This window comes from Silurus meridionalis, chromosome 4 (assembly GCF_014805685.1).
Source record: "Silurus meridionalis isolate SWU-2019-XX chromosome 4, ASM1480568v1, whole genome shotgun sequence".
NCBI lineage: Eukaryota > Metazoa > Chordata > Actinopteri > Siluriformes > Siluridae > Silurus > Silurus meridionalis.
The window spans coordinates 12,558,446-12,582,997 of NC_060887.1; the positions used below are offsets into that span (position 1 = coordinate 12,558,446).

The 24,552-nt window shown below is 42.6% G+C and overlaps 1 protein-coding gene across 2 annotated transcripts; it reads left to right on the forward strand.

The window, feature by feature from the left end:
• Nucleotides 1-546: 546 nt before the first annotated feature.
• gsk3ab (glycogen synthase kinase 3 alpha b) lies at nucleotides 547-22,559 on the forward strand. 2 transcript variants are annotated; one of them, XM_046847053.1, is made up of 10 exons: nucleotides 547-913; nucleotides 9,739-9,926; nucleotides 10,743-10,826; nucleotides 10,964-11,074; nucleotides 12,779-12,909; nucleotides 14,173-14,377; nucleotides 14,548-14,643; nucleotides 16,522-16,708; nucleotides 20,316-20,393; nucleotides 20,475-22,559. In XM_046847053.1, exons 1-10 carry the CDS (start codon nucleotides 739-741, stop codon nucleotides 20,540-20,542), a joined length of 1,323 nt encoding a protein of 440 aa, XP_046703009.1. In that variant the 5' UTR covers nucleotides 547-738; the 3' UTR covers nucleotides 20,543-22,559. The 2 variants fall into 2 exon arrangements, with proteins under 2 accessions (XP_046703009.1, XP_046703010.1); XM_046847054.1 differs by having other exon boundaries at nucleotides 20,478-22,559.
• The last annotated feature ends 1,993 nt before the right edge of the window (nucleotides 22,560-24,552 follow it).

Below are 24,552 nucleotides of genomic sequence, written 5' to 3' on the forward strand. Positions count from 1 at the left end.
GCTTTTCGAGTCCTTATCATCATGGCACCACCGCTATGTGTGCGCCCGCTGAAACCCTTTTGTTTTTACACCTATCGACATAAAGTTATATGAAACAAGATCAAGAAATCAAACTAGTAATAAACACACACACACACACACACATTAGAAATCACTTCCGTGTAGACATGACCTCCACAGGAGTCACACACTGTATGCTCCGCCATGTCTGCACTCCTGCTCTAATCTCTCTGAATTAGATTATAGGGGGGTAGATTTTGATCGACATGGTCCGAATTTGTGTATCTTTGGTTCGATTTGCAATAATAGATAGTCTGTAGTTTTTGTAGATGATGAGTTGATATTTAAAAAAAAATGCAAAATTGTTTCTCAGTGTAAATAAAATCAATGGACCCAACCAGTCCATTGTGCTAAAGTGTCCAATATTACACGTATTACTTCTATTTAGAAGCGAGCGGAGCCACCGAATGATTTTGAATGAACTTCATTACCCATAAGGCAATGCGAGCAGCACGTTGCTGTACGTCAGGTCGGACCACACAACCAGACAGGGGGAAGAAAGAGAAGACGGAGCTCCAGCCCCGCCGCTACACCATTCAAGCTGTCTTTATAGCTATATGTTTTTTTTATATAATAGGGCTCGTGGTTCGAAATCGACATAGCCAGTGAACGCCAGGCCCTAGTTTGTCGGCGCTCTTTCTCCCCCCCCTTCGCCCCTGCACACTCACAGAAAAGAAAATGAGCGGCAGCGGGCGGCCCAGGACCAGCTCGTTTGCCGAGCCGCCGGGGGCTCCGGGAGCCGCCGCAGCCGCCGCCGGAAGCGCCGTCGCGGGTGGGAGCGTTGCAGGAAAGTCCGGGGCTGCTCAGGCCTCCGGCGCTACTTCGACTGGCTTTGGAAACTTGAAGCTCAGCAGTAAGTATCGTTTCACTGAACCCAGGCCGACCCTCTCCGGAGCGCATATAATTATCTCTCTCTATATAAATCTACACACATCTGCGATTAATAGTAGCCCGAATGCGATATTTTTGTTGCGCGTAAAAAAAAAAGCGCTAACCTACTTAGCGGACGGTTGCTAAGCCGAGCTAGCCTTGTTTTTTTGGTGAAAGGGTGAATACGGGACCGACTGGATGCTAATGAAATCTCGAGTAGGGCAGCGAAGGTGAAGAGCAACCGGGGTTCCTGATAGGATTGAGGCGAAAGCGATGGTGGATTACAAAAAAATTAAAAAAAAGGAGCGTTTGATAGAACCAGGTTTCGATATTAATTTCTATCAGTCATGATTCTCCTCGATTGATCATTAGAACAAAGCTGAGCTGATTAGTTGGTTTTGGTGGTCTGAGGACATCATCCTGCACTATACAGCTCGATTGAGATGGACGTCTGAGATGTTTCCTCCATCATTATTATAATTGTGTGATGCTGATGTCTGTAGTCGGACCATTTGGTTGGACAGTGACTTGGTCTCGAATCCTGATCAGAAGGATGGAGGGGGTAAATGTAAAATCTCTGATGAGTGTCATGAGGACAGCCGCAGTACGACCTTGTTCTCCTTCTCCACGGGGCAGTGCGTAAAATCTGCCATGGAAATGAGGGGTTTAAAGCATTCTCCCCCTCCCCTGAACGCTAACACGCGTAAATATGACCGGATAACACATTTCTGTGAGAGGAGGAAAAAAAAAAGAGGATTCATCCTGCACTATTCTCACAGTCGTCCAATTAAATGCTCTTGAAAGCGCGTGTCCCGCCTCCATGGGCGGGGTCTTGTTCTAGAAAAGCGACACCTTGAGCTACGGTCGCAGTACGGCCGTGAAAAAATAGGACAGCTAAATACGACGACGTTAAAAATCTGGTCATGTACGCTTTTTTTTTATATCTCATATTTCTGCTCGAAGGATCGTTGGAGTTTGGGTATGGTGGGCTGTGAACGGGTTTATATCTCCGGTCGCGCTTGATGGAAATGGTTGTCTGATATGTTACGATCATCATCACCCTGTGGATGACCAGTGAATCAGAAGCACTGTGTAAATGTGAAATCTCTGAGTGTTATGAGGACCTCCAGAGTACGACCTTGCTCTCCTTGAATTAAGGTTTTAGAGAACCCCCCCAACACATGCTGCCATTTGCAACAGTATCACAATATGAACTTAACTGTATGAGATTTCTGTATTTCGCTCTCTAATGGGTCACTTGTGTTCATGTGATACAAATCGGAAGGTCAAAGTTCTTAAACGTGAGTTTGGAGGCGAAGCGACACGTCGTACTCACAAACGGGGCTTTTTGTGCACACGTGGTTACGTGACACGTACAAAGGTAGCTTGCATCGGTTCAGTGCTGGAGTGTTTTACTCTGTTAGTGTAACGGACCATATAGTTAATCAAAAGCACCACCTTCGTCGGACCCCGTGGCTCTCTGTCACCGTAACGATCACTCCGAACTCAAAACGTTACCAGTCAGCGCATTCTCTTTCCATGTAGGATCTCCTCCTCAAGGTGAAAACAGCGGTGTGAGAAATTTTCCCATCACAAACAAACGCACTCTGCTTCTGTTGAGATCGGGCGTGGCATGCGCCGTTTCTCACATATAGTTGCACGTTTCGTAAATCAGACAGTCGTGCATTTAGTGACTACATGCCATCACCCTGACTTCCTGTTTCAGAAGGGAATAAATCAACTCGCGGAATCTCACCTAGCGCATGGGAATTTGACCTTTCTGTGCTTCTCCTCGCCAAAGATTGAACTATATACATTTTCCACTTGCACCTATTAACTGGTTTAACTTGACACGCGCACGCACACACATTTTGGTGCTCCTACAAGCGCACTTATTCTCCTAACCATAGCACTTAAGGCGCCGTTTTGTCCTGGAACTGTTTTACGTGGTAAAAAGCCATGCGGTGTTATCAGAGCCCTCCCGGAGAGTACTGCACTGCATTTAGACGCTTTTCTCCGGAGCCAGGAGCGTACCTCACGCGCAATCAATGTGCCATAAGGTTTTAAGTGGATTATAAAATATAAATTGAGACTCTTTTTTTTCTTTTTTGTGCCAGAGAGACTTATCGAATTCGTGTTACATGATTTGAGTTCCTATTTTCTTGTCTCAAGTTAATTTTTGGGGCTCTGTAACTCGCTTAGCTCAGCAAACGCCGCTGTGGCGCGAGTTGTTGCAGATGCCGAGAGATCCTTAAGCGTGTTTAATATTCTGTCGTGCAGCGCGGAGCCTTCGCGACCAGCCAGCGCTAGTCGGAGAGGAAATCGGATTCATCTGTTGTCAAGCGCAGCAGATTTCCTGAATCCGATTCAGTCGTCCGTCGTCTTTTATTTAGAATTCCAGTTCTTTGTAGAACTGTCCTCACCGCCACTGCATCATCCCAATCTTTCCTCCACGATATTTCTTTTTTCCCCCACCCACTTCTCCATCGAATGCACGATTTAGGGATCAGGAGACCTTTCGTCCAGGTGAAAGGTCTCGAGTGTGCGTAAAAGAACGTCAGACTGCGTTTAATGAATGTCACCATAGGGTTTAATGAAGAGACTCTGAGCCAGATGCGGTGACTGCTGCGTTAGATAGTACTGTCCATCATCCTCATCATCGAAACACTGACGCCAGGCATATCACTGTGAAGAACCGGGCGTTTTCCCGGAGGCGTGTCGTAGACGGACATCGTGCCGAGACGCTTTATGTCGGTTATTCCTTTTCGCCACCCATCCGTAGTGTGAATCAAATCATTTGTACGCGAGTTGTGTTCCGAGATGAGCAAAAAAAAAAGTATGATCGATTAGATTTCTTGCAGAACGTCCATTAGGAAGTTTGAATGCTCGTGTAGTCACTCAGTGATTGCCTCCTAATTTGTAATGATGCATTATGAAGACAGCTTTACACTACTAGGGCTGGCAGGCTGGCCAAATGTTTTAGTGCTTCCTAACCAAATGGGACACACAGGTGTAGGTTTAATGGTGGCAGCTCGGAGATTTGTGGATTCGTAGCTGCCACGGTTGAACATATCAGTGCGGTGATTTGAGTGGTCAGTAGTGAGTTGGACACCAAAAAATGCATTTACTCAAACTGTATGTATGTATACTATCAACTATATAGTGTGTGTGTGTGTCGTTTGAGTGAATCAATAATTCTGACTCATATGTAGGCCCATGGTATTGGTCGAGAAGATCCAATCTGTACGATGATATCATTTACTTCAGGAATGCATTGCATCGTCCACCCCCATTGTCCACTTTGGTGTAGGACTGAATATTTCATAATGTATCGATTGAGGTCTTAGCTCAATGGTTATGGCATTAGACCTTGGATTAGATCTTTAGTTCAAATCTCAGCACCCCTGCTGGGACCTTGAGCACGGCCCTTAACCCTCAGCTGCACAGTTGTAAGCCGCTCTGGATAAAGGTATGGGTTTTTACCAAATGCCATAAATATATTGACGAGACAAGGCATCTCTCTTTGCATGGTCTGTGCACAAGTGCTAATTCTATACAATAGAGATACACTCTTGCGCACTACTGTTAAAACTAGGAACATTTTTCAAATCTAAATTTTTTTTATTCCAGAGTATAAGTGGAAGTGATAAAAATACTTGAAAAAAAATCCTCTTGAGTGGTTTCAAACATTCAGCATTATCCTCCTGTAGCTCAATCAAAAAATCCCAGCAGTTTTATGTACACACAGTTGTGTCTTTGGATGGGGTACCATGAACATTTCCCTTCACTTGAAATAGGAGTTCAAAACCTGTTCCAACATGACGGTATCCTAATGCGTACATGAAAATATGGTTTATATTGGTTGTGTGGAATCTCTTGAGTGGCCTTCTCTAGAGCTCCGACCTCAACCCTATTGAAGGCATCAGAACGCTGACTGCACACCAGGGCCTCCTCTCCTTACCTCACCCACACCAGTAGCAATCTCCACAAGCACACTCCACGGCATCTTCCCAGAAGAGTGGAGGCTATCAAATGGAAACTAAATGTGGGCCACTCGGTGTTTAAATGAAAACGCGACACTTTCACCTCACCGTAGGTGGTTCTTCGAAAACGCAGTGTTTTCAGTGCACTGACCAAAACGCTACCCGTATTTTGAGCTCCACATCTCCCATATCCACGTTGTAGGTGTAAATAAGTGTGAAAAATTGCTTTGACTTTTCGTGCACAAATCCTGCAGGATTTGCCGAGAGAAAGGATTGCAGATCTACACCCCGCCGAAAGATTTAGGTTCAATTCCCAGCAGTGCCATGTGTCGGCATGTCCCCGAGGGCACAATTGGCTGCGTACTCAAAGGCCTCTTCGCTTTTGCTGTTGTTATGCAACATGCCAACTGGCTAGGCAACCTGACGCTGTGGCGCGCTTAGTGTACCGCTGCGACTTGTTTAGGTGCTCAGCCACTCTGCGTGACCAGTAAAGGCATCACGCTGCTCGTTAATCAATGCCGCTTGTATAGGCTAGGCCCGTGCGATATTGATTCACTTTTTCTTTTTTTTTCGTCCTTTCGAACGACGTGCCGTTTTAAAATGCCGCGACCGACAATTAAATCCTCTAGAAGCATGTTAAGGTTGGAAAACACGGATTTCAGGTACAAGGCGAGCAGTTTAAGGGGTATGATTTTCTCATCAGAATACAAGAGTACAACTTACCATAGCAGTAAACATACTCGATTTTGTAACGTTCACATTATGACCACCTGCCTAATATTGTGTTGGTCCCCCTTTTGCTGCCAAAACTGTCCTGACCCTTCGATCATTAAGTGCACGTGTGGTCTCGGCTTAGGCAGTGCACGTGTGTGGTCACGTGACTTTCTGGCCAGGTGAAGGTGGATGCCGAGCAGATCGACACTGAACTGGTCGCCAAAAGAAAAAGCTACGCATGTTATATGGTGATATTTTAGCTTTGAGATCATCAAATCGGAGCAGAGAGGGGAACTGTGCAAGATTCGCTAAATTAAAGTGGCTACATCACTTGGCAATGTGACCAATCTGTAACAGATCTCACTCATGGCTCTGCCCTCCCACCACAATATAATACATAAAACCTTTTATTAAAAAAAAAAGGTTAAACATTTAATAAAAATGGATGCAAAATTGAATGAATTGAAGTATGGAAACAATAAAATTAACGCAACGTGACACTTTTTCCCCAAATCCTCTAGATAAGGTTGATTTAGAATATTTTTCTCGACAGTGCAGCCCGAATACTGACCCCTGCAGACCAGGGACACAAAGCAGGAGCTGCGCTTTTGGAGACGCTCCGACCCAGTCGTCTAGCCGCCCCAATTCAGCTCTCGCGCAAATCCTTACGCGTTCCCATTTTTCCCGTTTCTAACACGTCAACTTTGAGGGCAAAATGTTCACTTGCTGCCTAATAAATCCCACCCACTAACAGGTGCCATGATGACGAGTTAATCAGTGTTCTTCACGTCACCTTTCAGTGGTCATAAAGTTGATCGGTTGCATTTTATATAGAGTTCACCTTTGCAGAAAGCGACTGAGCTCTAGTAGTCCGGCGCACTATAAAAAGCTGCACTCTTCTCGGAAGGCATTGCACTGACGCTGTCGGGATTTGAGTTCCTCCAGCCTCATGCGCGTTAGTGAGGTCAGGATATGGTGTAAAGTGCACAGGTCTGTATCGAGTTCATCTCGAAGCGGTTCGTAAGGGGCTTGAGATCAGGGGCTCTACAGGAAGCGCACGTTTTTTTTTTTGTTTTTTTTTCCCTCAACACTGATCTCGGCACAGCACGTCTTCGTGGAGATGGCTTTGTGCTCAGGGGCTTGGTCATGCTGGAACAGGTTAGGGGCCTCTTAGTTTCAGTGAAGGGGAAATTGCACTTCTATAGCAAACAAAGACATTCTGTGTCGTGCCGTGGCAGCAGTTTGGGGAAGATCGACGTGATGTCGGGTGTCCACATACTTTTTGGCCACGCAGTGCACTTTTTGTGTGCATGGAAAGCTTGGTTATGGTAACATAATTGGAATAAAACTCAGCGTAATATCGTCCAGGGAGAGCGATAATCTCGTTATATCGCACAAGCCTAGTATTAGACAACAGAGTCTGTTAATCAAATAGGAAGCTTCATTCTCTCGCTCGATCGCCTGAACAACGGCTTCACGGTGGACTTCTCCGTGTCCGAGCGAAGCAAAGGCTCAGATCCTCCTGCACGCCGTAGCTAACAAAGTGCAGGCCCAGGATTCAGATCCCTCCTCAGCGACAGCTACAAGAGACTGACCCAGAAACCAGCTTCCTAATCTCCCGTGCTTTGTGTGTGTGAATCCCAGCCCTGGTTTCTCTCCACCCATGTTTAAATATGCTGAAGGGCGTGTTTCTGCAGCGTCAGCGATAACTTGCTCACCTTGCTCGATGCCACCGGGAGCTATAAGATATATCGAAACCGAGGGTGTGTGCGGGCATGTAATCGTTCGAAGTGCCAGTATTTGAAAGCAGGAAATCTATTGCTGGGTGTGTGTGTGCGCGAACAAGCTGCAGCATTGTGATGCAAAGAGCTGGATTGTCCCGGAGATGAGGAACGGGAGTGGCCAGGTATGAAGCATGCGCGATTAAAAAGAAAGGAAATGACTTTTCCGGGTACATTTCATGCAGCCAGCCGCTTGTGCAGACGCAAATCAGGTATTTCAGGTTTGACCGTTTTTTAACGGGGAAACGGCGACGCGTCGTGTCCGCTTCACTTCTTTTTATGCGCGTATATTCTCTTCACCGATTTGCTACAGGATAAATGTTTATATTGTGCATATTACTTTACGTATGCATACTGAGATTACAATCATAACGATTTTCACTTCTAGTTTCTTGTCGTACACAGTGCAATACACAGTGAAACGAAAAAAAAAACACACGGTGCTCAATGAAACAAGATGAATAAACAAAAGAGGACACAATACTCATTAGGACACTACATAAAGGGCACATGTGCAAACTACACAACAAGACCATGACAGCACAGCACTGAATACAGGTAATCCCCGAATTACGTGGAGATGTGTTCCAATGACCCCAAAGAACGGGGGATCAGTATGGATTAGTGTGGATTAATATTATAACAAATTACAGCACATCATTTAGCAAAAGGAGCAAATCACACTACCATGATGTATGAACTTAACAGTGTATGAGGTGGTATCAAAAGGTTCAGAGACCAGCGGTTGTTACTGCTGCTATTCCGCATGAAACCGGGCAAAAATCTGCCGCGGAGACGTTCGACACGTCGTATGTGTGACAACAAGACCTCCGAGGTGTGTCAACTGGCACACTTCGCGAAAACGAAGATCCGGTTCAAAGGTCGGCGTTTGACACTATTGCGATGATCGAGCGCAAATCTCAGAAGGTGCTTTGAAAAGAAGACTTCCAGGACATATTCCAGAAGTGGCAGGAGCTCGGAGCGCTGCATTGCTGTGAAAGGGGACTGTTTTATAGGTGATATTGTGTAAATGTAGACAAATAAAGTACAGTTGTAAAGTTTCTTGTAAACAAAGCCAGTCTCGGATATATATATATATATATATATATATATATATATATATATATATATATATATATATATAGTTTGACATCTTACATGTTCGCATTACACACTGTATTTTCTGTAATAAGTTTATTGGTTAATAATAAACAAGTGATAAAGTATGAATGAATTTACATTGGAGCGTAACTGGTATTTACATGTGCAAGACCAATTTGAGTGGCTTATTGGCACAGGCTGTGCATGAAAGCAGTGAGCTTACTATCTTAGAAATATAGACAAAACTTTAATCTCTTTGCTTTTGTAAAAAAAAAAAAAAAAAGCTTGCTAATTTTGTGCCGCTTAAGCTAAAAGCGTGACGGGCGAACAGCAACGCTGGTGTTGCGCCAAAGCCTTCCTGCCTACTGGAAACGTCCTGGCTTTTGTGGCAGTGCGTGGACACTGCCCAATCTGTCTTCACTTCCTTTTGTTCAGGAGAAAACCTTTGTACGAACAATGCACAACGGTTAAATTGGTTAAATGTTTGACGCAATGGTTTAAGGCTACAGACTGAAAGCTTGCACGGCTCCTCACAGATTATATTGGTTCCCAAAACAAGGCATCATGATAGTCAGGATGTTGTACGTGCACTACTGTGATATCTGTCGAACGATTGATTGACCTGGCGATTAACCGGGATGATTTTGGCTTTTAAAAAAAATATATATTACTCTGCATCTGCTGATTGGCAGCAAATTATGGCGATTATTAGGCAGGCGCATGTGATGCACCAAACCGCGTGGGTGCGTTCTGCGCTTGAGTGAGAGAACATAACTGTATTCGGTATACGAACAGGGAAACAAGAAGTGCTAGAACTGCGAATATTAACGCGAGCGGCGTTCACACCTGCCATCACTAACGGATCCGTGTAGCTTTTTTCAATCACACCTGCTAAGTTGCAAAGACGAGCAAGAATGACGACAAGTGTCCGTTTGCCCTTTGTCAGGGTTTTTTTTTTTTTTTCTCATGTGTTCGTTCGTTAAGCCACATAGCCAATCGGAGTTCTCTTTCACGCTAACGAGCTCTACTTCCGATTCGACATGCAGGAGCAGCCCATAAACAGCTGACATCTCGGGCACAGCAGAAAGTAACGCCAGTGTCGAGATCCGTTCAAAATCATGCTACCGTCTCACTGATATGACTTCATCATATCATCTCACTACAGCTGAACGAGTGCGTTGTCCTTGCGTCGGAGTCTAATTCTGTTTCATGCTTCGTCCGTGTTCTAGGGGACAGCGGGAAGGTGACCACAGTGGTAGCCACACCTGGACAAGGTCCAGATCGCCCACAGGAAGTGTCCTACACGGACATTAAAGTGATTGGTAATGGCTCGTTCGGGGTGGTGTATCAGGCCCGACTCAGCGACAGCCAGGAGATGGTGGCCATCAAGAAGGTGCTGCAGGACAAGCGGTTTAAGGTAAGAATAATGAGTACTTCTCAACATCAGAATACCTACGAAAACGCTTTGTTACGATATTTTCTGCAAGGCATGTAAAGTAAAACCGATTCGAAGTAGAAAACCTTCGTCTTTAATAGTGCTGCGGAGGTTTACAAGCTTAGATATAGAAAAAAAACCGCTTGAGCAACACTTTAATCACTGATCGATTTACACTCCTCACTGAGAGAGAACGAATTGAGGAGACCGAGTAAAATCCTGATCTTTTTGTTCAACTCACCGTCCACTATTAGGTACAACTGCACACGTTCACATCAGAATAAAGAAGGCGTGAGCTCTGTGTTGCTTATATTACATGGACTTATGTGTGGACACCTGAAAACAAGATTAGTATGCACTTATTTCCACTAGATTTTGGAGTGTGCTTAAGGAGATTCTTTAGTCCATGTAGTGTATAAATCCGCAAGTATTGGGGACGATACTGAATGTGGTATTGATGCTTTTTTTTATTTTTTTATTTTTTATCGAAATGTCATAATAATATCTGGCACCTTGAAGGGTTTATAGTTGCAGTAGAGAAAAATAAACTGGTATTGATGTATTGTAATTCAATGTTCTCTTTGGGGTAATCATGCTGAGTGTACATGGACCGGTGTATTTCTGTGGTAAATAAATGGCCGTTTTGGGAAAATAGTGTAAAATTGTACCGTGCAACGTTCAGCTCTTTTTATTCCTATATACAGTATTTAAACATTTTTTTATTTAAACAGTATTTGAAACATGCTTTTATTTAGACACAACGAGTGGATTTTAAACCTGCCTTTCTCCTTTCTGCAGAATCGAGAATTACAGATTATGCGAAAGCTGGACCACTGCAACATTGTTAGGCTACGCTACTTCTTCTATTCCAGCGGAGAAAAGGTGATAATTCTACATAAAGCAAAGCAGCTCTCTGTCTTGGACCTCGAGAGAGTTATAGAGAGGATTGTTTTGTTTTTTTTACTTTCTGATAGTTTTGTCTTTTTCTTTATTTCATCTTTTCTATGTATCTGTTCCAGAAAGATGAAGTGTATTTGAATCTGGTGCTGGATTATGTACCAGAGACTGTGTACAGAGTTGCACGCCACTTCAACAAGGCCAAGACCACCATACCTATCATCTACGTCAAAGTAAGCTGATTCAGGCCCTTGGAATTTGAAATGCTACATGTCTCTTCCTCTCTTTCTCATATATGCACACTGAATGAAAATGAACTGGAGATAAGCAATGCTACAGGGATTCTGTGATCGCAGGAGCTCGACTCTCTGTGCTTACATTTTGAGCTTGGTTGGTTGGTTGGTTGAGCAGAGGGCTTGCGTAAATATTTTACCGTCACGTGTTTCTTTCAAGGATCCCAATCATGCATGAAAAGTCATTTATAGCAGTATCTGGCTTCTATATAATAAATGACGTGTGTGTGTGTGTGTGTGTGTGTGTGTGTGTGTGTGTGTGTGTGTGTGTGTGTGTGTATGTATATATATATATATATATATATATATATATATATATATATATATATATATATATATATATATAATATAATTTTTTATTTTTTTATTTTAAAGATTGAAAATAAATACCACCTGTCAGAAGGGTTCCCTGTAATTTTCATGAGTAATAGCGATAGTAGCATGAGGTGATACCTGGACCCTACAGAGCTTTCACAGGCAGTCCAACGACTCCAGGATGACACATCAATACCTGCCATTGCACGAAGGGATGCTGTGTCTCCCAGCACAGTCTCAAGAGCATGGAGGAGATTCCAGGGGAGAGGCAGTTACGCTAGCAGAGTTGGACAAGGCCATGGAAGGTCCTTAAGCTATCAGCAGGACCGGTTTCTGTTCCTTTGTGCAAGAAGGAACAGGATGAGCACTGCAAGACCACTAGAAAATGACCTCCAGCAGGCTGTTCCAGCAGGAATATCTCTGACCAAATGATCAGAAAATGTCTTCACGAGGGTGGCTTGAGGGCCCGACGTACTGTAGTGGCTCACGGCCTGGCACTGTGGAGCTTGATTGACTTTTGCCATAGGTCTGGAGAAGCTATGGAGAACATGACCGTTTTGGTAGTGGGTCAGCGATGGTCTGGGGAGGCATAGCCATGGAGGGACGCACAGACCTCTATAGGCTAGACAACAGCACCCTGACTGCCATTAGGTATCAGAATGAAATTCTTGGCTATATTGTCAGACCCCACACTTAGGCAGTGGGTCCTGGGTTCCTCCTGGTGCACAACAATTCCTGGCCTCGCAGGACCAAAATCCAATAGAACAGCTCTGGGACATTGTTTCGGTCCATCCGACGGCGCCAGGTTGCACCTCAGACTGTCCAGGAGCTCAGTGATGCCCTAATCTAGATTTGGTCAGGAGATCTGAGGAAACCCCAGGAAACCCTTCGTCATCTCATTAGGAGCATGACTCGGCGTCGTCACGTGCACCGAGTACCATTTTGAGTTGCTGCAATGCATTTTTTCACGTTGGTTTCCTGGGGGTGTCTTGAAATTAAACCCTCTGTAGTTTAATAGTTTAATTTCCGTGGAACGGTGTGGCATACTTTCGTTCCTAACACATTACACAGTCCATATCATTAATGGTATCCAGTATAATTTACATTTCTTTTCACTCGTTGTGATCTGATGTGTTTATTGTGATCGTTTCATTTTTGTTGAGTGCTGTATTATTCAAATCTACATGTTAATGGTTAAAAGGTGTGCTTTTATAATACGGGTATAGACAGGCGGGCAGTGTTCACATCATGTAGAGAGTACGTAGATTGGAAAGTCATGAAAAACCTCTCCTCTCTCTCTCTCTCTCTCTCTCTCTCTCTCTCTCGCAGGTGTATATGTATCAGTTATTCCGCAGTTTGGCATATATCCATTCCCAAGGCGTCTGCCACAGAGACATCAAACCACAAAACCTGCTAGTGGACCCTGAAACCGCCGTTCTCAAGCTGTGTGATTTTGGAAGGTGTGTACAGGGTTCTGTTTTTGTTTTCTAGCTAGACATATCTACTCTCAAACTTAAGTTTGGGTTTGTTGTTTTTTTGTTTTGTTTTTAAAGAAAAAAAGTGAATTACGTTGCCTTTAATCCACTTTTTGATTTTAATATTAGGATCAAAATTGATGTTTCATTGTTTCTGAAAATGACTGATTCATTTCCTTTATTTGTTTAATCACACAAAGTACAGTTATTAAAATCTCACAATGCCAAATACGATCAGTGCCTAAAGTGAACAATGTTTCTAGTCTCACATCCCCAAAACCTGGAAACAAAAGAATTTCCTGGCTGTTTTTATATGAAGAATTTCTACTCTGGAGCTATTTGTGCAAATTATAAATTAATATGATACAAACTAGACGTATTCAGAGATTGAAGACATTCTAGTAAGACATGGGGCAGGGTGTGGTTAGGAGTGTGGTGAGGGACCGAGTTTTGCACCGAGTGTTTCGCAGAGTTTGTGCCACAGCATAACACTGTAAGAAGAGGACGTGTGGACTCAATCACTCTCTTGTAGCTCTTGAAAAGCATGTAGTAACCAATATGAACTGCTCGGGACGAAGCCAGAAAGTCTTATTTTGGATGCGGGTTGTTCAAAATTACCGCAAACCCAAATATCTTAAATATAAAATTACTTAAAATCTATAAATAAGGCATATTGAGGCTATATGAGGCATAAAAATGTCTCTGTTTACAAGAAAGAACTTTATCAACATTTACACACCATCACCTTCAAAATAGTCCTCCTGCTCAGAGCGCTTCTGCCACTTCTGGAATATGTCCTGGAAGTCTTCTTTTTGAAGCATGTCAAGCACCTTCTGCAACTTGCTCTGGATCTCAACAACGGTGTCAAAACTTCGACCAAATGTGGCGAGTACTCTGGATGTAGAATTGAGATCAAGTTGTTTCCGGCGAGAACTCGCGCGGGAGGAGAGCTCGGTGACAGGATGCGCACATGCTCAGAATAGCACCAGTTGCACACAAGAACGGTGTGTTTTGGCACACTGACTTAGGAAGGTCGGTGCTTCATGTGACTGTGTGTGCAGCCTTGTGCTGCCATCTGTTGGCCTGTTACAAAACTACTCTTGAAACTTTTTTTATACCACCTTGTACACTGGCCAGTTTAATGGTTGCCAAACATGTATATGACCTGCAGAGTTCTGGCTATTATTAATATATATTTTTTTATTTATGTTGTATCTGACACTCCTGTGTCTCTGGTCCTTTTTACAGTGCAAAGCAGTTAGTTCGTGGCGAGCCCAACGTTTCGTACATCTGCTCACGGTATTACCGTGCCCCAGAGCTTATCTTCGGAGCTACAGATTACACCTCAAACATCGATATCTGGTCAGCCGGCTGTGTATTGGCTGAGTTGCTGCTGGGCCAGCCCATTTTCCCCGGTGACAGCGGAGTTGACCAGCTAGTTGAAATCATTAAGGTGAGACTGGAGACATGTCCATAATGCACACAAGGGTTAAAGGACTCTTTTTTTTTTTTTTTTTTTTGGTCATTCTGTAGTATTGGTATCTTTTAACTTCTTGGTCTTTTAAAAGGGTCAGTGTGAACTTGTGTCCAGATTACAAAACCATCCTCTTTTGTTTACCGCAGGTTTTGGGCACGCCGACAAGAGAACAGATCCGGGAAATGAATCCCAACTACACAGAGTTTAAATTCCCTCAGATCAAAGCGCATCCCTGGACTAAGGTACGGGCTTTAAAACTGCAGCGTCAGAAAGCCCTATACACAGTGTGTTTGTGTGAGCTGTGGCACATTGATTGCTTAACTGAATACAGATCTTTTCAAGCCCTGCCTTGAGTATCTGTTCATGAATATATTCGCAGTGGCAACTACTGATGCCCCATGATTCTTCTGTATAAAAAATAAATAAATGAAAAAGGCATACCCAGGCATAACATCGACATTAAACCTTTGACAGGTGAAGTGAATTACACTGATTATCTCTTCATCATGGCACCTGTTAGTGGGTGGGATTTATTAGGCACCAAGTGAACATTTTGTCTTCAAGGTGGATGTTTGAAGCAGGAAAAATGGGCGAGTGTAAGGATTTTAGCGAGTTTGACGAGGGCCAAATTGTGACTGCTAGCTCCTCTGGGCTGTTTCCGATCTGCAGTGGTCAGTATCTATCAAAGGTTATCCAAGGAAGGAACAGTGGTGAACTGGCGACATAGTCATGGGCGGCCAATGCTCATTGATGAACGTGGGAAGCGAAGGCTGACCAGTGTTGTTCGATCCAATAAGCAAGCTACTGTAGGTCAAACTGCTGAAGAACGGGTCAGAACTGTTTTGACAGCAAAAGGGGGCCAACACAATTTTAGGCAGGTGGTCATAATGTTATGCCTGATCTGTGTATATGTGTATATTCAGTTAGACTGCCTTGGCATATTTGGGGGTGGCAAAAAGAAAGAATACTTTTTTAGTCTTTCCTATTCACTGCTCTATAGTTCAAATACAGACAAATTGTGACTAACCTGAAAATAGCAAAACACTTCTTATATACTATGTGGATAAGAGCATTGGGGCATTTGACTTCTCCAACCATTTGTGGTTGAAAAAAGTTGGAGGTGCTCTGATTTTGACGAGATTGAATACCTTTTGGGATGGACTGGAATGCTGACTGCACCCCAGGTTTCCTCACCACCTACCTGACTTTACTAATGCCTTTGGGGTTGAATGAGCACAAATCTCCACAAGAGAACTCCAAAATCTAGTGGAACATCTTCCCTGCAGAGTGAAGGCTATTATCTGTTAATGGGGACTAAATGTGGAATTGGCTGTTCAAAAAGGGCATACAAATATTGTGTCTACAAACCTTTTTTCGTATAGTGTTTGTAGCCATTGTAATAGTTGTGTAAACTGGTAGTGAGGTAGCTGGTAAAAAGGCTTTTGTTTTGTTGAATTAACAATATAGTGTAGAATATTTTAAATATCGAATCATTTTGCCTTTAAATTGTTACATTTCACAATTTATGCAATTTACCTAAATGGAAAGCTAATGGATTGGTGTAATAGTGGTTGCATGTGGTGAGGTTTTCCAGTGGTCAAGACATTTATTCGTGCCAAGTGCTTTATTGGCAAAGCGATTAATATGATGCAAGAATTTGTCACAGAATTCTCAGAGCGTGAGAGGTTAAACACCGCGTTAGAGAATAATATACAGCTCCTTTATGTTTAAATGAAAGCCCTTGTTTAACAGTGGTGTATAGGAAGCACAAAGTGTGCACACACCGACTGGGTGAGGTCAATGGTGCCATTGTACTCATGGCAATCTATTACAATATATTTTGTGGGAAAAGGAAACAAAAGACTCGCTTACTTCCTAGGTTTTTCCCAAGTGCTGCATTTCAAAGTGGTGCTTTAAGTCATAATGACACTATGCATATGTAACGTCTGGGATGTAATAAGTTCTCATGCAAAAACAAAGATGCTTTGAGAAGCTGTAAAATTTTTCACACACGTTTTACACAATGAGGATTGAATTCAGTTGTGTTTTAAGCTACTTGATAAATGCAGCGATGTTCTACCTTTTCGTGTAAGGACACTCTCCACTTTTCTGCCGTTTAGGTGTTTAAACCCAGGACGCCCCCGGAGGCCATTTCTCTGTGTTCCCGTCTGCTGGAATACACACCGGTGACGCGTCTCTCTCCGTTAGAGGCCTGTGCCCACGCATTCTTCGACGAACTGCGCCAGCCCAACGCTCGTCTGCCCAGCAGCCGAGAGCTGCCCATGCTCTTCAACTTCAGCCCTGTGGGTCAGTGAAATTCACACACCGCCAACACACGACCGAGTTAGCGCCGAATTCAGTTTACATTCAAATGTAAATATTAGATGTCTGAAAAAACGGGTTTGTTGACTAAAAAAACGTACCGCTATTAAACTCTAATCTGATTGGTCAGAATGTGTTGATATTTTAGTTAAAAGCTGTTCTGACAGTAGATTTATTGAAATGATAATGCATTCATATTAAACTGTATCACAACACTTTTTTTACCCAGACTTGTATAACAAATGGCTCCACAAGCTTATATGTACAGTGCCTGTTGGGAAAACAGTCTTTTATACTTTCACATGCAGGTTTCATTTGTTTCTCCTTGACAACTTTGTTTATTTAATATTATGAGGATTTACTTGGACCAAACAAATATATATACCGTAATTTCCGGACTATTAAGCGCACTCAAATATAAGCCGCACCCACTGAATTTGACAAAGATTTTTATTTTGAACATAAATACACTGCACCTGTCTATAAGTCGTCTACACTGAAACTAATGAACTTTACACAGGTTTAACGACAGTGTTTGTTACAACGGCTTGTATCTAAACAGTAGCCTACCAAGAAAGTCATTGTTCACTGTCTTCCTCCTTCCTTTCACAACAATTTCTCTCGAGAGTTTATCTTTTGGCATCGGCGTGCGTTTAAAAATCACCATCGGTGAATCTTTTCTCCCGATGCCGTGCAGCTCAGAACACAGGTGAAGTGCGTTTTTTCATGCCCGGTTGTTTTCAGCGTGACGAATGATTCACATTTCATGTAGACACTCCGAGTGAGCGGCAGGTCAAAGGTCAGAGGAAGCTCATCCTTATTTATGATGTGGTGCGGCCCGATTCAGTGGGAGCGCATCTGATTTAATATAAAGAGTTTCATTGGTTCACCTAAACCCGTTCGGCAATTTCATTGGTCTAATGTTATGGGGCTCAGTTTTTTTTTTTGGCTTGAAGTTTGTGAAACCGAGAAAAACCCAGGAAAAATCTATATACAGTGGAACCCACTTATCTCGACCTCGGTTAACTCGCCAACCCTATTAATTCTCGCTTTGTCTTAGCATTTTTTAATTTTTATGTCGCCAAACCCTAATATCTCGAGCACAAGGGGGGGGAAATTTGCCACTTAACGTCAGTTATCTCGATCGGTGCTGTGCAGCCGCAGAAGAACTCGCGGAAGTGGCGGAAAAATCAAGCCTTACAGCTGCTACAGGTGTTGTATTGTATACTGGTGAATCTCTGCTGTTAGTTAGTGCACATATGCCTTTTGTTGTTAAATGTTATGCGATGAACGGGAGGCGAAAGCCGCGCTTGGTAGGAGCGCAGCGCGGAACGTGGGATGAGCAGCAAAAGCATAGAATGAACACCGGCAGGATCGGGGGGGAATCCGCGGTGCGCTTTGGGAAGAAAAGCGCAGCCGTTGAGAGAGTGCCGGTGGGAAGGCACGTACCGGGATATGCATGAGCGATAACAACGACCGCCGTGAACCAACATATACCAACAATAACGGACGGTGAGAGTGTGGAAGTTTAAATAGGAGCTGGTGATGATGATAAATGAGCACCACATGTGCGCGATTGAAGCCGGGAGCTTCAGAGAAAGCGGCTGAGAAAGCACCTGCCGAAGGGGGCGTGGCAGGTGGATTCCTGACAGTTAACAAACATGTATGTACATTTTTATAGCATGACTTCGTCAAACAAATCGCGGCAACGCTGTTGTGTAAAAAACCCTCCAAAAACACGTTCATGCACATTCTCATTTATTAACGCACATCATGTTCATAAAGAAATTTCAAGCACGTTAATATATTGCCGCCATATTGATTTTCGTTTATCTCAAACATCGGTTATCTCGACGCTTTTAGGCGACCCCCTAGGACATCGACATAACCGGGTTCCACTGTATTAGCCGCTTCATTGTTTAAGCCGCGGGGTTTAAAACGTGGGGAAAAAGTAGCGGCTTATAGTCCGGAAAATACGGTAAATAAATAATCATGCAGATGTTCAACTTTATTTGCATTAAAAAGGCATTATTTATTTTTCTTGGCATCTCCAAACATTTTCAAACAAATTCTTTGCTATGCTTCATGTAAAACTCACCAAAGGTGTTCTTCACTAGTTGGAGATCTCCTTCTGACCTTGTGGCCAGGTTCATCTCAGAGCAGGTCAATAGAATTTAGGTGCGGTGACTGGGCAGGTCGTTCCATGGTTGGTTCCAATTAGCCACAATCCAGATTAAATTACATGGTATGGAATGGTATCCATTACTTTCACCCTAAGGAATTCTCCAACCTTCCCTGCTCCAAAACAACCCCAAACCATTAAGCTTCCACCTCTATGTTTGACTGTGGGGGGTGAAACAGTCTGCTAACATCTTCTCCCCTGTTCTTCATCTTACATAAGTTCTTCTGTTAGAGCCACAAATGTCAAATTTGGACTCATATGTCCACAGGACTTTCCAGTCGTTTACTGCCTAATGCATGTGTGTTTCCCCCGAATGCAACATGCATGTGTCTCCAAAAGACTAGGTGTTTTCAAACGTTTGACAAGCACTGTGTTTTTATTTTATTTATATATCTGTCACTTAAATCAGTGGTCCCCAACCCCTGGGCCGCACAGAATAAATACATAACTTACATTGTTTCCGTTTTATTTATTATCTGATTCTGAACTATGTTTTTTTTTGGAAAATGACCGGATTCTCTTCTCCACATCTGTCTATGACTCACTCCTGATGCATGTGAAGATGCCTCGGTCACACATCTTACCTCCATCCGCTACCTTCTTAAAGGGGCTGCTCCGGCCGCTAACACGTAATACATTACCGCTAAATTCAAACCCCCAAGCGAGCAAAATAAACAAAACACAACACGGTGGATTCACGATTATTATTATATTTAGAAGACCTTAAATTTATCCGCCACACTTGTCATATGAAACGAATGAAAGTGTTGCGTTTAATTTGAGAATTACTGTACAACCGATCGCACACTTTTGTTGAATGCAGTGTCCAATCAAAGCGTGTTTTTGCGGAAAACGCCGTGGTTGTCCAATGCGTGCGCTCACCGTCTGAATTCTTAACCGATTTCTCTCGTTAACATAAACGTGATTATAACAGGAGTCAGATGTTTAACTCCTGTTAATATGTGGTTGGTGTTCCTTCAATTAAAAACAACTTATTTGATTTATATTTCCTTGTCTTTTTTGAACTTCAAAAGACCCCCCACTTGTAGAATATCATTTCTCTTTTCACCTCTGTAAGAGATTCAGCTTGTTTAATCCCAGTGGGGAAAGAATTGAATAATTTTGAAGAGAGAGCCCGGTCACCCATGGAGGAACTATCAATAGACCGGAATCGGCTGAACAAAGAGCCGGCCTGGAAGTGTAAACGGTTAAAAGTTGCGACAGATAACGAAGAGCCATACCATGAAGCTCTTATGCTGGAGCAAGATATAATTCTGTGCATAAGGTCCAGTAAGACTGAACGCTGGCAGTGAAAACCTGGATCTACTCGGTGTGTGTTGTTTTTTTAATACCGTGTCGGCTTGTTTTATTCATGATCATGTAAATGTGTGTTTTCTTCTCTCTCCACAGAGCTGTCTATTCAGCCACAGTTGAACTCCTCTCTCATTCCTCCTCATGCTCGCTCGCAGACGACGCCCGTTTCTCACGGTACACAGCTCTCTCCATACCTCTGATAAACCCGAGTGTGTGTTTGTGGCCGTGTGTAACGAATGCTCTCCGTGCTTGCAGAAGGCAGCGTGTCGGACGGCTCAGCCCAGTCCAGCTCTGCACCAGGAGCCCTGAGCAACAGCACCTGAGCATTACCTCTGTGTTTCTGCACCGTTCTCCCTCACCACCATCACCACCTCCTCCTTTCCGTCATCCTTATCCTCATCCCGTCACCTGTCCCTCGTTCCATCCTTTTCAAAAGCTCCAGAACCCCGATGTGTTTCGCACCGACTTTTTTTTTCTTTTTTTCTCTCCTCCCGAAACCTCTTTGTTAGACATTTAGAATCTTGCAGGAGAACGTGTTATTCAGTCTGTTTCGTTCATTTCAGATGAATTTTGCGGCCATGTGGTTAAAAGGCAAAGAATGGTTTGTCGAGGCATTTCTGACCTCTAGTGGCAGGAGGGGAAAATCTCATTTAAGCCACCCACCTTCCTTCCACTCCACCTCCTCCTTTACTGTCTGCTCTGTCTCTGAAAAGGTCCAAACTTTTAATTATGTTTTAATCTGAAATACACCTAATGGAGCCACACTGCTGCAGGTGTATTCTTTTTTTTTTTTCTTCTTCTTTTAAAAGTTTGTTCTTAAAATTGTACAAGTTTTAGCTTTTTTTTTTTTCCCCCCTTCGTCTTATACGAGACCATGTTCTTGACACGATTGTGAAAGTGTTTTTATGGAGCAGCGAGTAGACGTGGCAGTCATGTTTCCATACCCCAAGTTTTTATCAGGAAAAGGACAAAGAGGTGCGTGTTTTTTTTTTTTGTTGTTGTTTTTTTTTCTCCCTCCTCCACCCCCCCCTTTCGGTAAAAGCAAACGCTTTTCCTCCATCGCTCAGTTCAAGGGCTCATCTAGAGCTCATCAAGTTCCAAAAAACAGTCAGAGTTCAGACGTGCTGGTATAGGGTCAGACTTTTTTGTCTTTCACATCCCCGTGAATGTTAGTGATAGGGATGGAGAGGGGCTGATCCTAGAGCAGTACTGTTACTTTATGACCCCTTAATCGTTTCGGCATGATAAAAAAAAATATATATATATATATGCGTGAGGAAAAGTGTGCGTGTGTATATATATAAACATGAGCACGCGCAAGTCCCCGACGATATCCTCCGCTCTTGCAAATCATCCTATAGGATTTGAGATCATAGAAACGATTGTGTGTGTGCGTGTGTTTCAGTAGAGTTAGTAAATTTAAATATTTAAATGGCTGCTGATCTGTGACGAATCTATATCATTGTAAGTATCATAGAGCCCCCACTCTCATGCGCGCACACACACACACCCACACCAATGCCTCTCCACTCCCACCTGGAGCCGTCCATCCACCCGTCCCCTCTCCATCCCTTACTCCTCCCTTCTCTCACTGCTGATATGTAAATATCATGTACCTTTACCTTTTTTTTTTTTTTTTTTTTTTTTTTTTTTTTTTGTTATTATTGTTATTCTGTTCTTGTAACTTGATTTTTATTTCTAGTGGAGTAGTGCTGGTTCAGGTAGTGGCCAGCTCTCTCTGTCTCTTTCTCCCAGTGCTCTCATTTGTACATAGCATTTCAAGTTTTCCTCTCACCCCTGCTAAAAGGAGGGTCGAGAAGGGGATGGAACAAAACTGAGTCTCTTACTCCTTCCCCTCCATCACTCTCTCACACTTTCTCTCTTTCTCTCTCTCTCTTCCGCAGTCCTTCATGTGCTCACTTCCTCATAAATGTTATTTCGAATATTTTATTTATTGTACTGCAGACAGTGTTTTTTTTTTTGTTTGTTTTTGTTTTTGTTTTTTTGTTTTATGATCTGATGGGGTAGAGACTTGTGTATGTGTGACCTGTCCTTAGAATCAACATTCATATCCTAAACTTGATATTATCTTGGAATGTGTTCAAGAATATTGAACGTAACGTGCGTGTCCCGTCGCGCCGCATGTTCCCGAAGGTGCAGGCACACAGGCGTACGAAAGCACGCACGCGCGAAAGAGAGAGATTAATGCCGGACCGCTTAGCCCATCTGGGACTCAGGGACTGGGCTAAGTGAGGGAGAGGGAGAGAGAGAAACTGTGTTTTTGTTTGTTGGTTTAAATAAGCTCGTTAATAAAGTGATGAAAAGTGTCTCTGCCAGTGATTCTTCTCATGCAGTGGAATTATTTCCTCACAATATCATACATCTGAAGCATACGACCTCTGTTTATTTTATTAGGAACAAATGCGTGCATCTCATCAGCCAATCGTGTCGCGGCGGCGCAATACATTGAAATACGGGGCGGGAGCGTCAAGGTGAAGAAAAGCGTGATCTCTGGAAGTGTGTAATTGTGGCGTGACGGCCGGCACCAACAATCCCTGCAGATAAGCAGAAATTTTAAAACCAGCCCATCTGGTACCAACAGCCATGCCACAAATGAAATCACAGATATCACACTTTCTTTTTATTCTGTTGTTTGTTCTGAACATAAGCTGAAGCTCTTGAACTATCTGCATGATTTTATTTTGTCTGCGTTCTGCCACACTTTCCACTAGTTTTCATTTTGCTGTGCTTCAATTACAAAAGAATGCTGATTATCAATCACAACCTGAACTTCTCTAGATCCTTTGCATCCTTAATTACAGTAATTTAACGTATTTGCTAATTATCAAGCCATTCATTAACCAAGAGCCCTACTGCTTAAAAAGAAAAAAAACTCCAGTTGTCTGACCAGCTTCCAAATCTACCAAGCTGGACAAACTGGTAAACCATCACCACCAGGTGGTAAGTTATGGAAAGAAAAAGGAAAGTGTTTCTGAATTATTGTTAGATTATCGATAGAGTAGCTTGATTTATACCATTTTTTGTTTAACCAGGATTAGTTGGTTACTATAATAGTAATTTCAAGTAGGATTTTGTGTTTTCTATATACAGTATAGCTTTTATACACATTCTGCAGGATTATCATTGCTACACGCCTACTGTTTATTTTATTTTAAAATTCTATCAAAAATTACAAGGATTCTTTACTATTTTGTACATTTATATTTATGGTATTTGGCAGACATTATTATCCAGAGCGACTTGGTTATCTACAGTTGAGCAAGTAGGGTTGCAAAATTCCAGACTGGAAACTTAATTGTAATTAATGGGAATAAATTGGGAAGTTTAAGTTGCAGGTTAGTCAATAACAGGAAATTAAATGTAGATGGAAAAATCTCTTGCAAGATAATCTTGGTTAAAACAACCAGATTTAATGCAATTTAAGATATTGTGCGACAAAATTATATTTTAAAATCTGTATTAATTTGCATGCATGTCAGCTTATGACCAAACAAAATGTTTTTGTTTGTATATATTACAGTTTATATACATTTTCCCAATTTCAAAATATTTTCCATCAATTCCTATAAAATCCTGGTAAGTTTTTAATATGGAATATTTTCCAGATTCCCCAAATGAAGTTTTCATGGAAACTTTCTAGAAAGTTTGCAACCATTTGAGCAAGAGAGGGCCTTAATCAAGGTCCCAGTAGAGGTAACGTGGTGGTGCTGGGATTTGAACTCAACTTTTTGATCAGAAGTCCAACACCTTAAATCACAGAGTTCACACTTCATGAAAAACAGTTCAATCACTGCTCAAAGGTCAACTATTGGCTATATTACAGTATGGGCTAAACCTAACAACCTTAATATAGAATCACTGTTTAAACTGGTCAATCAAATCTTATGAGACAAGCTCAATGGTCTCGGCAAAGACCTGGCAAATTTCCATTTGACAAAATGTTTGCGCTCACCTGCGCAAAAGACATTTCACTTCAATTTTTCACAACACATTTCATGTTCTCATTTAATTCCTGATAAAAATTACTGTATATTGTATAGACAAAAGAGCTGGGACAGTCATATGTAGTTCTTTCCCAAACTCTTACCATATAGTTTAAGGCACACAATAGAATTTAATCTTTGTAGCATAAATATTTTTCTTTACTTGAACCAGGAGACCCAAACCTGTTCCAGCATGACCGTGCATAAAGCCAGCACCATGAACATCTGCTTTACATGATTTAGAGTGGAAGATCCTGAGTGGCCTGCTACAGAGATCAGACCTTTAACCTTATTGACCACCTTTGGGATGAATTGGAACACTGACTGCA

Excerpts from the sequence above, each read along its gene's own strand:
- gsk3ab (XM_046847053.1), top strand. The coding sequence starts at position 739 with ATGAGCGGCAGCGGGCGGCCCAGGACCAGCTCGTTTGCCGAGCCGCCG. Across the intron at positions 14,378-14,547 it reads AGCTAGTTGAAATCATTAAG|GTTTTGGGCACGCCGACAAG; the intron begins GTGAGACTGGAG and ends TGTTTACCGCAG. Across the intron at positions 20,394-20,474 it reads GACGACGCCCGTTTCTCACG|AAGGCAGCGTGTCGGACGGC; the intron begins GTACACAGCTCT and ends CCGTGCTTGCAG.